The sequence below is a fragment of the Aptenodytes forsteri genome, unplaced genomic scaffold (genome assembly GCF_000699145.1).
Source record: "Aptenodytes forsteri isolate BGI_AS27 unplaced genomic scaffold, ASM69914v1 Scaffold155, whole genome shotgun sequence".
NCBI lineage: Eukaryota > Metazoa > Chordata > Aves > Sphenisciformes > Spheniscidae > Aptenodytes > Aptenodytes forsteri.
The window spans coordinates 813,870-831,026 of NW_008794446.1; the positions used below are offsets into that span (position 1 = coordinate 813,870).

Sequence of the window (17,157 nt, forward strand, 5' to 3'; positions counted from 1 at the left end):
GCTAGAAGTGGCTGATGACAAAGTTCCTCTTGGCTTAGCTCTGGCAATTGGATATCACTGTCCTAGGATGCCCTTTCTAATTGCTTGCAGGGCAAAGAAGGTGAACCTTCTTCCTGCTTATGGAGTAACTAATCTCATGTAGCAGCAGCAAAGGCTGTAACAGCAAGAGTCAGAGTTTTCTAGCAGAAGCATGCAGTTAAGTAAAAACTATTGTATAAGCAGGAACGAGTAACAAAATAGCTGTATGAGGGAGATACTGCATCTCTCTTCAGAGAGCCAAGCACCACTGCTCAGAAGACAGCAACAATAGTTCCTAACCTCCCTGCAGCAGTGACCTTCTCTGGCTTCAGGGTAGTGGACACTCATCCCTTCCACATGTGGAATTTAGGTGACCTATGCTAGACTCCTGGCATTATTCTGGCAGGAAACTTACCCTTATAGCATGTATTGTGATAATCAACAATCTTGGAACTTGAGTTGAACCCTAGTATTAGAACTGACTTTGGTACTAACAAAGCACCAGGCCAAGGACTAAACTATGGGCTTTATTTTCCATAGGAGATTATGTAAATCTGCAGTTGTTCCACAGTGTCTTGTTATAGCTGGTACTTCCCCTTCAGTTTTGAGGGCTTTATAGATTCGTTAATTGCAAAAAGCCGCCTTCTTTAATTCTGGAGGGGTGATGACACCAACTTCAACCTCTCTTTGCTCCTCAGCTAGACAAGCTTGGTAAGTGTTGTTGCATAAACAATAGTCAGGAACTCAGTTAATCAAATCAAACTTTATTCCTGTGAATTTCTGTACCAACATAAAAAGTTCTGAGCTGAACAACTGACACATTTGTACAGCTTAAGCAGCTGTGAATGGAAAAATTACTGCTTACATAAACTTCAAAAGGTAAACTCTCAAAATGCATGTCTATTTCAGCCACCAGCTTCTTGCTGTAGGTTCAGTTCTAAATATCCTGCTTCTCTTGAAGCTTCAATTTTTGTATTAAAAACTGTAACCATCAGCTTTAAAAAATGAAAGCAAAGACAAATCTAAGAAATAGATTGAAGTATTCCACTGATGTGGAGTCAGTCCTCACCTTTTCATAACTATTAGAAACACATACAAATATACTATTTCTCTTGGGTAGACAACTTTGAAAAGAAGGGGAAGTCTAACAACTCTTAAAGCCTCACCCCTGTACCTGAATTATTTAAACATTTGGCATAAATTCCTTTTAAAGTACTGATGATGCACAGTATTACTGCCCCTAGTGTACTGGTCAATCAAGGCAAATTGGTGCCACAGACACTGAAGGTTCTTCAGCCATGCCCTGCTTGTAACTGCTTTTTCTCATCGGTGTATGAAAGGAAGAGGAACAATTCCTGCTGTGTGTGAAGGCTGGGGGAAGCAAGAAGAGCTTGTGGAACTGCAGCAACCACCTTTCATCAAAGAAAAAGACTTAACAGTGCAGTGGAATAGCCAGTTTAAGTGCATGCTGGCTACACCACAAGAGGCAGCAGGTATTGAGATGTTTTCACCTATGCCTAAAGCTTTTTCCCATTTCTGGGGTCCAAAATGGAAGCTCTAACATGCAAAACTGAGCTGTTCCAGCTGTGACTGGTGTCAGTCACTCACAAGTTGTGGCTGCTGTGACAAGCTGCCAATCGCTATGTAGCTCTAATGATGTTGGTGGGTAAAAGAGCTCTGCTAACCCCAGAGGGCAGCTTGCCTGTGCCTCCCAGGGTGGGCTGTCACTTACAGCATGCAGACAACATCCCTCTGTACAACTCCAGGCCTGAGTCATGAATTGTGTTGCTCTGAGACCTGCTTTGCCTTCTCCCAGGATAGGCAGTAGCTGCTTCTTACAAGGCATAAAGAACATCCTACTTCAAGAATAAAAGTGGCATCTAGAAATAGGTGTTACTGCATCATTTTAGAAAATACTGACTAACTGCATGTTTAATCAAGTAACATGACCAAGCAGGCATGTCCAAAGGTGATATGAATGATCCAGTCATATGAGCTCTTTCCACTCAGCTAAAGAGACACAGCAAGTGGCAGGACTCCAGCCCAAGTAAGTGCGTGCTACACCACAGAGACCATGGTGTCAGCTGTCTTTAAGAACTCAGTTCTGGCTTTCTGCTCCTCTTCAGCTTCCTGTCCTTCAAACACATGGACTCATTCATAGCAAGGTGACCCAAACAGGAGCCTGCACAAAGTTACAATTCTGTGCTCTGAGCCAGCAGCTATTTCCAGCAGTCTCCCTTACATTAAGTGTTTCATTCAGTGGTGCTTAGTATACTCCAGCGCTTCTTGGAAGGATTTAGAAAATAATAAAGTGCTGCCACCCACTTGTTACAAATGCTGCTTGGACTCCTTAAACCCAGTAGCTATATGTTTTTATCTCAAATGCAGAGAGATATCTCAGCTCTAAGTCATATGAGGTAGGGGGTGAACACTTCCAACTTTTACAAGCCCGTTCACTGGGACAGAGTACACAAGTCAGACACCAATTGCCATGACCTTGGAAAGTGAGCAGAAGGGAGCTGGAGAAGGACAGCAGTCTACCTGAGGGATATGTATGAATCAGTCATACTGACAGATTAGACAGGACTGGTTATTTTGAGTCAGACACTTGCCAGCAACAACTGTGAAAGTTAACCACCACAGCACAGATGTTAAAACAGTGCTTTGCCTTAAACAAATCACAGCCTACTGCTGCATGTTACATTAAACCCAACAGGTCAACATAACTCTTTTTAGCACCATTACAGGTCAGGAAAATATATTTATTACATGCAATGTACCTACTGCAGAATCTGCAAGATGGAGATAGTTCTGCTGGTCTAATTCAAGCAGCATGTACACATCTCTATAAAATCACCTGAATTTAAAAGATTACAAATCCTAAACTGGAGTTGAGTTCCTAGAATTAGGTCACTGATTTGGCCCTGCTCAGACCATGATGTGATCTACAGGTTTTTGATCATTTATTTAAATGATCCTTAAACAACCTTTTGTTCTCCATCTGCTAGAAGGTATCAGTAAGAATCTATTTGTTTCATCATAAGTTTGCGGCTGTACTCATAGGCAAGGAACAGTGCCCCATTGGCCAGGAATGCTCGGATCATAGTTGGCTTTAGTCCAGAATACAAGGCAAGCACACCTGGAAATGAAATCGGAGCCAGTCAGCAATTTATTAAAATGCCTATCTAGCTACATCAACCACTGTGCTTTTACCTTCAAAGGTTACTGAAGTAATGCTTCTGTTTAGAGGGGCATGCACATACAAAGAGCTGAACTCACTGGTGTAGCGGTATTACCGGATATTGATATAGAAGGAACATCTAGAGTTGTAACATGAGTTTAGCCATTTAAGTGCTTATGTTAGAAGCTTATCTCAGGCATGACAGGGTCTTCAGAAGGCTACCTTGGTCACCTGAGGATACAGCTCACAGCAGCTGTACCACAGCTGGCAAGGGGACAGAAAGAACAGCAGGCTATGCTGGAGCTGTGCCCCAAGACAGACTCCTGCTCTGATGAGTATCTTCCCTAGTAACAGGGCTGGGATTCCTATCTGCTGCCATGTACATTCTTACACCATCTTCTGAAGTGCCTGGTGCAGGCCTTTTCCAGAGATGAGACACTGAGGTAGATGCCCCAATTTGCCAGGCTAGATAGGACTGATTTATCAAACAGCCCTCAGTCAACCATATATTAACTTCTAGAAGTGAAGAAAAATTCTGTACTGAATTCTGTACTTCAATTTTCATGTATAAGTTTGGTCATGGGTAATGGAGCTCATTCCTTTATCTGCTTTTAATGGATACTGAGCATTTGTTAGCTTTAAGTGAATTGTCTCCTGAACCAAAAGGCATGGCAGATACAGTAGGTCTCAATTTCTGATTCCAAGCTTTCCAGACTACACGAAGCATCAATATTTGTTTGTTAGAAACAGTTACTGTCTGTCTCTAACACATTATCAGTGGACTAGATTTCTTAAGCAATCTTTGGTGTTGGAGAGTATAGATTTCAATCTGCAGCCCTACAGATTCAGTTGATGTGCTGCATACTCACCTTCAGTTCTCACAACAGTTACAAATGTTCCCATAAAGCCTGTCTGTTTTCCAGCCATTGAAAGAACCTGAATTCTAGATTTGACACAGTCCACAGGATACACAGCAATCCACAGACAGCTGCCTCCAAAACCTCCGCTTAGTAGCAAAGGAATGGGACCTAAAGTTAAGAAATAAGCTTTTATACACACCACAAAATATTCACCAACACAAATATCACATTATTTCAACTACAAAAGTCAAAGAGAACACAGAGGAACCTACTTAAGACAGAAGAGCAGTTTCTGCTCCCCCACAAACCTTTAAGTTAATTTTAAGCCACTGCTAAGTTGCAAGTCTAACCAGAAGCTCAAAGGTTATAAGGAGTGCCCCTTAGATTATTGGCCACGCTAAAAAAGCACAACTCACAATTCTGTTTTGACTGTATTAACTAAATTAACTCCACTGCTTTCACACTCGTAATCACCTTCCGATGCTAATTGTGAAATTGTTCAGAGTAACATCACATAGGGTCACTAATCACCTGTAGGGATTTATTTGATACAGTGAAGTTACTTTGTGATCAGTCATTTTTCATGATGCAACCTCATGTTGTGTTTCAGATCAGATGTTTATAAACATTTTGCAAAGACTAGAATGCATGCAGGTGAAATCCTACCTCACAGCAAGACAAAGTATGATTGTGCAGTCTTTCAACAGGAGACAAGCAATCTTTATTCTGGCATCTCCTCATTTTTTTTATGTCTAATTTTCGGTATCAGTGTTCTCTTACTATCATTGTGATGACAACTAATGGTCAGCATACATTTTAGCATACACTTGAACATACGGTTCAAGAGAATACAGCTAAAGACATCAAAATTGCTCTAAACAGCCGCTGAAATGAAGTAGTTCAGAGTTGCGTTACACTGTGGAGTCAGATATTTAAGTGGTTTTGTAATATTACTGTTAGCTCACGGTGTTTATTCACCATCTACAATACATCCTGCTCCATTGGAAAGTGGTCACTTCAATAATTCATTACTATATATACACAAAATGCAGACCTCCGTATTCTGTATGTCCAGTTTCCTTCATTTTACACATATTTTACAACTGCTATGCATTATTAGTATATCTTCCTCCCTTATGTCCCCTACAACAGCACGCTACAATCCACCTGGAAAAAGGGGCACCGTACCTAATTCATCTTTTGATCTCCCAGAGGCAAAGAACGTCCGGCTCAGTTCATATCCTCCAAAGAAGAAGAAATAGCCTGGGACTTCCCGCAGCAAAGTGCTTGACAGGCCACGGTAAAATCCAAGGGGACCATCCTTTTGAATAACACCCTTCACTACTGACCAAACTGTACTGATAGAGAGGTTGATCCAGTTAGTGATGCTTAATAGCCAGATAATAAGAAGGTTACAGAACAATAAGCAACTGCAGCTACAATTAAGGGTTAGATCCGTTGTGTAGACAACAGGACTCACGTAAGACTTAAAACAAGATTCTGCCAGGAGCCCTTCACTGGCCCCCAGCTTTACTAGTGCCTGGAAGATGTCCAGGCTGCGACCCTCCCAGCCACAACTCGTCTCTGGTCAACAGTGCACTATAAATGTGACACTGAGCCAATAGAGAATTAAAAATAATAAATACATATAGAAGGGTTTCAGAGATACTGGGCAGGGTGTATACTTACTTGTGTCCCTGGATTATCTTTCCTGACAACTGCATTTCATGCATGGCCTGCAGCCGGCACTTCACCAGCTCTGTTGGGCAGAGGACAAGGGTGGCAAAGGCAGAGGCGAAGGAGCCCGCAGCAGCGTTCTGCAGATCACTGCAAGAGAGAAACTGCAGAAGGTATTTGGGCACTGACCTGCAGTGTAGTGGAGCCACTGGACCAGCAAACAGCTTCCTGAACCTGTACTCTAAATATCATCAAGAAAAACTGACGGACAGTCTTGGGGGAAAGAGTCTCAAAGGAAAAGGGCAGTTACTTGAACTAGGGAAATGAAAAACCTAGCTCATCCCATCTTCATATACAACTCAAATACATCCTTTTGACAGCTGAGAAGATATATTGCAACCTTTACCCTTCCTGCTATACTTTAGTTATTGCAGCAGAATAAACACTGTCAAATCTTCCTCTTCTTGGCTTTTATAAAAATTGCCATAGACTTGTTTTACTGGGCAACTTTTGGGTACTAGTTACTTCCTCAAAGAGAATAGGAGCAATAATCACCTCATATAGATGTCAGTGTTCTCAAATTCACCTTACCAGTATTAACACAGGTTTTCAGTGAAAGATGCTAGAAATCTGAAATCAAGGCACAATGGATGACTATAATCTTTCTATTGATGTGCTGCCAGGAATACAACCATGTGAATCAGAGAGCGCACACAAACATAAACCACGCCACTGAACAGGACAGCGCTGTAATCTGCATTGACTCACAGTATTCCAAAACTGGGACTTACTTTGCAGTGGTATTACACATATCGCAAAGTCTGGGCTGCTAAACTGCCAGGACTCAAAAGGCTGGTACTCCAGGATCGTACTGCTTTATGATACACTTTAAACGGGCTCCTACAGACACTGCTGTGTTGGACAGGAGCTGCACAATAGCACAGAACAAGTGGAGCTTCTCTCTTCTTTCAGAGCCTGGGAAGTCAGCACAGCAGAGATTGACCTCACTGCTGCACAGAAATTCTTTCCATACAAGGGAGATGTTTGCCCTGTGCTCAGCAGTTTTATACACCTATAGTATCAGAGATTAAAGCTATAACTTTTCACCTTACAGAAGCATCACGGAACTAAACTTGTAACATATTCAGGTATGGCAGTGACAAGAACTGTCAAAAGTGGAAGAAATCAGCAACTGGCTGCAGAGCAGCAACTGAATAATATGCAGTAAATAAATGGCAACACTGATTACACAACCCTCTTGCAGCACACAAAGCTTGGCTTAACAGGATCTGAGATACAACCCAATAAAGCTCAAAACAGAGCAAGGCAGAGTTAAAAATACAGTATATGGCTGAGCCCTGCAGTCCTTAAGCTATGAGCTAGAGTAAGGCAATAAGGTTACACATTAGGATAACAAAATATGGAAGAGGTGCCTTAAAGCTATGCACTGAAGGATGCACAGGATCCCTTCTCCTTCAGGGGAGAAAAAAACCCAGATGCTATCAGACTTTAAAAGAATTCTGACACATGTACATAAAGGACTAGATTTAGCCATAATTCAGATCTTTTCTACTTTTGCCTGTTGATGTTTAATTCTACATACAAAAATGCAACTACACCCACTGTTTAGGGTTTGGTCTTTAATATAGTGAACCTCACTGCAGAAGTGATAAGCCTTGAATCCCATTCAAGTTCCCTCTCAACTCAAAATGCCTAATTCAGTATTTTTTCTGGGTCGGAGAGTTTTGATCACACAGCACAGGAGCAAGAATCCTCTCCTCTTACACTGCTGCTTCCTCTATAAAAGGCATTTATCTTGTTTTTCAAAGAAAATAACCTGCTGAAGATGACTAGTCACGTACTGAGAAAGTCAAACTGAGGTGAACGAGGATAATAGTTCTCTCAGTTTAGACTTTGGCACAGAACAAAATCAGTTTGGTTGGACTAAATGAGCACTTAAAGACAAATTGAATTTAGCACTTCTCTTTCCATTTGGTTGTCTCAGTTCAGACTTTAGCACAGAATGAAATCAGTTTGGTTGGACTAAATGGCTGTTAAAAGATAAATGGAATTTAGCATTTCTCCCTCCATTTGTTTTCTTTGACTCATGCAGTGATGTGTATTCCTTTAACCGAAAAAAGTGGTGTTTTGTAACTGTCCTTGTAACTGTTTTGCAAGGCTTCACACACTGACCTACACACAGGCAAGCTAGGCAAGTTTATTGCCAAGCCATTTAAAAGTATTACTGAAAAGGTAACTTAAAGCAAAACCAAACTATTATAGCTGGTTTTGAGAAATCTCAAACACTATAAAATAATGAAAAAGTGACAAGCAATTGCTTAGATATGCGTAAGAAAAATGGTCAGGTTCACCTCAGTTTGTGACTTCATGCATTTTCTTCTTCAGGCTAAGACAGTATGACAGTTTTTAAACAGCAGAGGCAATGAAGGTAATTACAGTTCTTCACTTGTCATGTCTGGAGGATAGCCACCTCATCAGGGTTTCTTCCCTCCTCTACAGCACATTACAAAGGCTGCTCGACTCTTCCACAATAAGAACGGGTAGACACGTCCTGGACAGACCACATGTACTCAGGGCACCACTGCAGACCATGTCAATACAATTCTCTCATACATGCACCTCGTAAGATGCCCCCACAATGATCCAGATGAAGAGACCAACAGAGCAGCACCAAGGGAAAAAAAAAAACACCACTTTCAAGTAAACTTAAATCCTTTAGTGTTTTGTCCTAGTACAGTCATGCAGTCACACTATTTGCTCTTCAATCAACCATGAATTAAACAGCCATCCTCGATCTGAAAAGTACCAGTACCTGACCAAGGAGAGAAGGGTAAGAAGTCAGAGGCCCTTGCTATTGCTACATATTCAAATTACATTCCATCCTGTATCCTACTCCAAAGATGAGGAGTAGTACACCTATGTATATTGTTTGAAAGTTTCCTGCACTACCTCCCCTACATACACCCTAAACATGCTGTCTCAGTCACTTGAGATGATCCTAGGACTTCTGCAAGTCCATGGTCTACCTCTCAGGAGGATCACAAAAGATGGTTAAGAAGCAAAGCATGCTGTTGGTAGGCCTACCTCCTACATTTTAGTGGGTAGAAAAAGATAAGGGATCTGTAAGCTGAGCAAGCAGAAAATCCCTGATCTAAGTAATAAAAAAGGTGGAAACAATTCTGTCCCAGCTGAGAGGTCTCAACTGCCAGAAAACAGTGAAAGAGAATGCCAGTAGACAGCAATTAATGTAAGTTTCTTCATCACTTCATATTCCCTCATAGCAGGCCTCAGTCTTAAGATACAGCACATCTTAACATGTGACAGGAGAACCTCTCACGTAATGCCACTTTTAGATACTTGTCTTGCACTTAGGTAGCTACCCATGTCATGTCAGAGATCTCAAATGCAGAATCATGGCCTCCTCAGCTACTTCCATTTGGAGACAGATGTGACAGAGGCAAAATGAAGCTGTTAATAAAAAGCTGAATGTGGTTAACCTTGCATAACTCTTTGAATGAATGGAGTTAGGACAGTATGAGAAGTCTTTTATACACTGTGGGGCAGCACAAGGATGGAGAAGGTGCAGCTACTCTCAGTGCTGCACAGAAGACATACCTTGAGAAATGCGTAACAGTAAGGCACACTGAGACAGCTAGACCACTGAAAGCTTTAAAGTGACACACCTGGAGAAAAGCCATCCTAGCTAGAAAGAGATTATGATCATTACACTGGTGCATAAATCCACAACTTGTTCACACCCTGAATACTCTGCACCACTCTGGTCTCATGAGCTCAAACCCAGATGCATTAGAATTACAAGAGTTTCAGAGAAAGGCAACAAGGACAGTTAAAGGAACAGCTTCCAAGCGCTCACTGACTAGGAGGGCTGGGATCCTTCCACCTAGGAAAAGACTCAGGTGGGGAAAAGGGGCATGGAGCACTGGATAGAGATCTACAAAACCCCAAGTGGCATAGAGGCAGTGGCTAAGGACCAACTGCCCCTTCCAGTTACATAATTAATGATTATCACCTGCAGAACTCCCTGCCAAAGTGTACTGCAGATGCAAGGAACTTAGAAGAATTTGAGGGAGACTGGACAAGTGCTCCAAAAGAGATCCAAAGTCACTGACTGGATCACACCAGGCTCAAGAAATCCTCTGAACTAAGAACGCAACCTGGCAGAGGACTCAGAGTAAATACTAACACTTTCTTCTTTCTCATTAAGGAGGCAACCACTTATTGCCAGTACTGTAGACCACACACTGCACAAAATTAGACCCTCAGTTACATTCAAGCTTTTGAAACTTAAATTTAAAAAGCAAGGCAATACTAGAAAAGTGTCCTTTCCCCTAAGTATGCCTCCCGGTAAGAGGAACCATTACCTCCCCTGCAAAATCAGAACAACCTAGAGATCAAGGGAATACCAACTTTCAGATGTTGCAATGCTCATTCCCTTTGGTAAGATGTTCCAGGTCTTGAATATTCTAATTAAGTTGTGATTATCTAAACCAGCCAGCTGCAGTGACAAGTAGATGGCTCTGTTGTAGTTAGACACCATATCCTAGCACAAAGGTCTATATTCCAAAACTTACTACACTGCATACCGGCAGAGGAGGACCTGGGACATCAGTTGCACCCTGACAATACAGTATTTGCAAGTAGCAGTCACATGACTTTTTATTTATTTATTTTAAAAGATGAAACAGATTTCTATTACTAACCTGAGCTTTGTTTTCCTGTCTACTCCAACAATTCTTCTCACAATTTGTTGGCAAAATCCATAGCACATGAAGAGAACTGAGTTCTCTGCGATATTGGCTACAAGCGCTGGTGTGGTTCCCTTGTAGAAGCCTCGAAACCCCACTTGCTTATAGGTTTTCACAAAACAGTCAACAATTCCTTTGTACATGTCAGGGAACGTCTGCATCTTCACCTTTGCGGTGTCAAAGGGCTGGCCAGTCACCACGCATGCTGTCCCACCTAAGCAAGCAGTGGAAGTTAAGAGGGTGGTTAAAGGTTATCACAACTGAAACGCCTATACACAAACAGCACTATTAGGAAAATCACACAGAAAGCAAAGATGAATGAATTCTCCACAGGAAAAGACAACTGCACTGATTTTAGCACAATGGCATCAATTGTCAGTGGTAAATTTAGTTACCTGAAGAAAAAAAATCATGCATAACAGCAGTAATAGCTTGATTCTTGTTAAAGAATCATGTTACCTTACTAAAAGCAAGCATCTAAATGAATCAGTTCACTTGCATAAATGGGTACTGAATTAGAGGTATTGTTCTGCAATCAAGTCACTTGTGTTAACGAGTTAAGCAACATTTTCCTTTGCTCATTAATGTAGTGGTTCAGAAGCCATCTGATTTTATGTTCCAGCAATAACAAAAAACTGAAAGATTTGTAATCAAGTGAGACAAAGATTCCCCCAGGACAAGAGAAACACTGCTGAGAGAGTGCTAAAACTGATGATGCATGATAAATTGATAACAAAAGACTCAAGCTCTTTACTTCAAAACTCCAGATGATTCTTATTTACATTTATTCCCACATACTGGAAGAAAGCATCCAGGATAAGCTGAAAAAGGGCAAAAGGGCAAAGTTTCTCAATGTGTTATCTTTTCCAAATTGAACTGCAAGGTCAATACCCTGAAAACTTGTGAGTTATCTCCATGAATGTCATCAATAACCACTTTGCCCACAGTGCAGTGTTCTTCCACAAGATCTAACTCAATTCAGTAGTCTGAGGAAAGAGCTAACATTACACTTTTTCAGTAAGAAATACCAGCGTACACTGACAGCAATCTACTAGAAGCCAATACCTAACAGGAAGCGTATGATAGGTGTACCTTATATAAACTTTACAGTTTTGCTTTTTTAGCAAGAGAGAAGAACCATCCTAAAATGGAAGCTCATCCTTAACCAAAGCACAGTTGACATGCATATACCTTAAAGAGAGCAAGTTAACAAGATGTTTTTTCAGCTATGAAACTGAAATAGTTATCTGTAAATACAGATAATGTAAAGAAACTGAAATAGAAACAAATGTGTGAATCCAATTAAGATTTGCTATTTTTCTTTTAGGTGGTAAGTAGGAGAGTAAGCAAGTGTTTGTTTAACCAGGGTGATTTTCAATCGATTTTACTCCTTGGAAACACATTTGTGTTACATTGTTGTTGCTCCTCTGCAAAGAGGTACTTGCAGGTCTTTTAAGAGGAACTCAAGGTCCTAGCTCCCATAAGACCTCCTTCTCAACCAGATGGATCATTAAAAGCTTCAGAGCAAATCATGCAAGGAAACATGAAGAGCTTCTTGCTCTAGGAGGGATAACCAAGGAGAGAAGTAGCTGGCTCAGAGCAGTAACATCCATGTAAGCCTCAGATGAAAACCAGAGCTAGAAAGGCTCAGCCAATGCTACTTGCAGGCAAGTCAGGTAGATATTAATCTACAAGACAAATGCCAGGTTCCTGTGTAAAGGTAGACCTAAAACATCCACATGTAGTAAAACAATGGCTGTTGGAAGAAGCCCAAGAAAACCAGGAATGGTCTTGGGAATGCAAAGCTGAAAAATTGGGAGTTGACTGTGAATGGCTGTTCCAAAAAGAGAAAGGGCTCTCCCTACACTGTCACTGGAGGTGGCACAAGAAGCCCAGTAAACTACAGCAATGAACTTTGTAAGCCTCAAGGTAAAGACCAAGAGTCCCAGTTAATATCTAAAATATTAAAGAAAAAAATAATTCTTCCAGCCAGCAGTAGAGTCTAAAAAAAACAACAACAAAACCAGAACAAACCAGAAAAACAAAAAAGTCAATCCTGCTTGAACGTTTAGACAAATGTGGTCCTAATAACAACATGTGAACAGTGGGGAAGAGTCCTACGTAATCAAAGAAGTGATGAGAGGTTGCTCAGATCCTAGGCAAAGGACTATGACCCACAGGCAGCTAAATTACTTATTTGTTCTTGTTCAGAATTTACTTGCCCCAATATGTCATTACTTATCAGCTAGTCAAGACTGTATCTAGAGAGGAAGGTAAAACCAGGTTACACATTTGCTGGAGGAACTAGCTGTTTGCCTAGTTAAGTACACTTTCTAAAGGGTGCAGAGACATATGTAACACAGAAACAAGCACTACCAATGAACACAGGCAATAGAAAGCAAGTATGTGGAAAGAATATGGAATATAAATACTAGAGGAACAGTAAAACTATTTATTACAACAGAATTAACAAAGAAAAAGAACAAGAACAATGATTTAGGATTACTGAAGTCATGTTGAAAAAGGTCTGAATTCCTTCATCTTATCTGAAGGAAGGAGAACTATACCAGAGAAAGTGGCATAATTAGTTCCAAGATCCTCTAAGCTCTACTGCCAAAAAAACAGGCAAACCTCAAGGGCATGGCCCTGTTAACTGTTCCATGCCCACATTCAGGCTATCACCAAGCAACGGATTTCTAAGCTAATACTAGTTTCCAGCTTTTGTAGTAGCCAAGATGTCTTTCTGAGTTGAAGCCTGGTGTGTCAACTTCCTAAGCCAGAGTGCTCCACTGCCCTGGATGTTAACAGCAGCATTCCTGAGCTGAAGTACCAGGAAGGAGAGCAATCACACCTCCCATTTAAGCACCTGAGAACACCCGCAAAAACATCAAGAGTGGCACAGATATTAAGTTGCTACTTTGGGAAATAGAGCAGACATAAGTTGTTGGAAGACAACTTCCTGACACAGCTGGGGACCCAAAAACCAGGGAGAACGAACAGACTAAGAGAACCATATTTTTTCTAAGGCAATGAAGGAATAATAGCAGAAACACTTCTCTTCCCTTGCAGGGAAAGAGGGTGTTGTCTAGTCAATAACATATTTTGCAAAGGCTAACAAAGCAGGTATTCACTGGACAAAATGTGATGGCAGATGAAATGCTTTACGAAGGGGTCACATTGGACTCACATTATCTGTCACCCCTTGCTTTCTCACGGCGCTAAGGTTAACTCCACTCTGACACATGACCTCAAATAACTACCCCTGAATGCACTTAACACCATTAATACTGTCATATTCAGAGCATTAACACCGTCATAAAAGGACTGACGGCAATAGCTATTGTACAGGGAAAAAAAACCAAAGTTGTTTAAACTGGTTATAACAGTACATTAGACAAATATTTCCTTCCACCTTTTCTGTATAAACATTGTCAGCTTAGAAATCTCAAAAAGTCCCCTTTTCCCTGGTAGACTTAAAAACCGATTCATCCCTCAGCCACGGATATTACCAACATGGTAATGTCAGCGAGACAATGCAACTGTTTCCACATTTGTGACTGTCACAACTGGTCCAGCAAAACTTTATAGCACAGACTAGACCAAAGTGGAAGTTAGTTAAGCGAATTCATCATCATCAGTCCTACTACTGAGCTTCCCAGCTTTTAAAGATTCACACCGGGATGTTGTCTGAGCCAATAACCCTTCAGATAGCCTCTTGCCCGTTTCAATTAGAGAGGGTTCCTGTGACAAAAGCAGCACCTCACTCACACGTTGTTTGAGTTCATTCCAAAACTCTACTTGTGGCTGATTCTTAAACTCATGTAAGCATGAGAACTAACACTGACATTTAAACCTCCTTCTGGAAAATTATTAGTCTAAAATAAAGGTTACACCTTCACTGTTTGGCAGGGGTTTCACCAGGGAGGAGCGATGCAGTTACAACACTGGCTGAGGTCAGCTGCTTCACCTCCATATCCTTAAAATACAGGTGAGGCTTTTTATAGCAATGGGAAACTGCTTTTACATTTGTCAAAGCTATTAAAACTGTCCCTTAGAAGTTTTGTGCAATTAAGTTCTCTCCAGCATTACCTGCAGCTCCTGCTGTGAGGTCGATAGCAGCCTGAATAGCAGGGTTGATCCTCATGCTTCACACTTGTTTATCAGTCACTTCAGAGTGAAGTCTGTTTCCTGGAGGTGTAGAGATACTTGTCTCCTGAGGGAAGAGAAAGATGAACCATATGCGATTTACAACAATAACTGACAGGCAAATGCATCACATGAATGCTTTCACTTCCACTCTTCCATTTAGCTTGTTCTAAACCATTTAGACACAGAAAATGCTTGTCCCCAGGACCGAGAGGTAGCATATTTGTATTTTGACTGACTAGTTTCACTGCATTAGGCAAGTCCTCTGGAGTATCACTGCCTAGCTTCAGATTACCTGGGCTTTCCAGCTTCTAGTCTCCCTGGATCTCTCAAATGAAAGCAAAGAGTACCTCCAGGAAACAGTGTTGAGCATTACCTTTCTATTGATTATAGAAGCATAGTCTCCATCACATGTCTAAGGCTAGCTGCCAGGAATATTTCTCCCCTGTCTCAGCTCCCCACCTATAAAGTAAAACAGAGAATTGCTCTCCTTATGGCAAACAGCAGCTAAGAAAACTATATTCACGATGATACAGGCACATTAGGTATTTCTACGTGGCTCTCAGAAGACATGAGTAGAAGAGGAATTCATATGAACATCTAGAATTGTGTCTGGTTGTCATGTTCCCAGTGCAAGTCCCCCACGCACCAGCATATTATAAATAAGGATTACACCTCATCTCTCAGGAAGGCAGCTGGAAAGCAGAAATACAAAGGTGACACTTTCAAATACAACATTCAAATGAATTTAGTTCTTAAGTTTGCAGCAAGATAATGTCACTGGGCAAGCAGTTAAAACAAGCTTGCTTATTTGGAGTAAGATCACTGAGCCAAAGATCTCCCACTGTTTCAGAACCGTGTTGCTGAGCTAGACACTTGGCTGGCTGTGCTGTCAAAAAAGTTGCATGAGTCTTAAAAAAACACACAAATACACACATGAATCAGCCCTTCATTGACTGTTAAGCTTATCTTCAAGTAGACTACACGAGTAAACAGAACAGTTTTCACTCTTCTACCTACTGTAATGCTTCTTTTGAAGCCCGTTGTCTCCCAAAATATACTTTGGAGTAATGTGAATGGGAAACAATTTCCAGCAGGCTACAATGAAAGAATAATTAAAAAAAACCCCACGCTGTATGAACCACATCCTTTATACAACTTCTACATTACAAGCACAGATACTTGCATACAAACAAGGCGTTAAGAAAGCCTGCCTCTAAACAGATTTATTATTCCTGAAGTTTAAAAAAACAGTAGGCCAAATACTGTCACTCAGTAACTTCACGTGTCCAATCTGTTTAAAATGTGTTGCAGGAATCTGAACGTAATAGGTTTAAAGAAAATAGTCACTACTCTTGTAATAAATGACACTAATACATGCTATTTCCGAATTGTGGTTACAGATTTGAACTGTTTCACTACTGACAGCATAGTATGCTAGGTGTTATTTCAAAACAGAGGCTCCAAGACCAAGTTACACTTCATTATCCTATACACCTCATTAGCATTCACACAGCACTCCGCAGTTTTGATTCTCATTTAGAGGAAGAAACGAACGACAAATCAACAAGACAGCCTCTGAATGAAGGGAATTACTAGAGAGCAACAATTGCCTGCCTTCAGTAAAACGTACACTGCTTGCTTATCGACTTGTGCCAGTCCCCAGAGGGAGCACATGCCAAATCACCTACAGATACCCACTGAAAGCTTGGCAGCAGAAGGAAAAACAGAGATGCCTATAAAAATACAGAATTTTAAGAGCCAAGGAAGTTTAGTTTCCCGATCCATAAGAGCACATTGCCACTTTCAGAAGATTTAAGACTTAGTAAAAACTACACTGGTATTATGTATGTACTTACCTTCCCTCCTATTTTTTTTCCTATTTGTAATAACAGTAGCACATTAAAAACTGCTTGTAGATATAGCAATGCAACAACAACTCTGTTACTTCCAAAGCGGATCCAAGCCTCAAACCTGGAAACACAGAAGCATCAGTTAGCGTAACAGGTCCCACAGAGTCCTCCACCTGCAGCCCCAGATGTTATTCTCTGCTGATGCATTCTCCAAACACTAAGTAAATACACCCAGAAGGTAGCACTGCTCCTTGCAAGAGCCTGCAAAGGCAAGCCATAACTCGGCTTCCCAAGGTCACAGCAGGCCGGCACCCCAGCAGGAGCCGAGCAACTCCAGGGCTAACCGCGGCAGGCTGTCACACGTGCTCATGGCTGGCGCAGAGAGGGACTCTTTACTGGCCAGACCACCAGCTCCAGGGTGGGCAAAGCCAAAGGGCCGCTTTCCTTAGGAGAGGAAGACTCAGGCTGCAATCGCGGTAACCGCGTTCCCAAAACGCCCACCCCTTTTGAGCAGCAAAGCCCCGGCCTGCGTTTGGCGGGGCGGCGCGGGGAGATGGCAGAGGCCTGCCGGGGCAGGACGCCGCCTAACCCCGCACCACCCCCGGCCCGACGCCTCTCCCGGGCGGCTGCACGCA

At 41.6% G+C, this 17,157-nt stretch overlaps 1 protein-coding gene across 2 annotated transcripts; it reads right to left on the minus strand.

Moving 5' to 3' along the window:
- Window positions 1-916: 916 nt before the first annotated feature.
- On the minus strand, window positions 917-16,820 carry SLC25A15 (solute carrier family 25 member 15). Of its 2 annotated transcripts, XM_009290161.1 has the most exons (8): window positions 16,529-16,820; window positions 15,046-15,131; window positions 14,613-14,736; window positions 10,479-10,737; window positions 5,749-5,886; window positions 5,248-5,417; window positions 4,069-4,227; window positions 917-3,157 (listed from the first exon to the last, which is right to left on the minus strand). In XM_009290161.1, the coding sequence occupies exons 3-8, from the start codon at window positions 14,665-14,667 to the stop codon at window positions 3,033-3,035; spliced, it is 906 nt and encodes a 301-aa protein (XP_009288436.1). In that variant the 5' UTR covers window positions 14,668-14,736; window positions 15,046-15,131; window positions 16,529-16,820; the 3' UTR covers window positions 917-3,032. The 2 variants fall into 2 exon arrangements, with proteins under 2 accessions (XP_009288436.1, XP_009288437.1); XM_009290162.1 differs by lacking the exon at window positions 15,046-15,131.
- Between the last annotated feature and the right edge of the window lie 337 nt (window positions 16,821-17,157).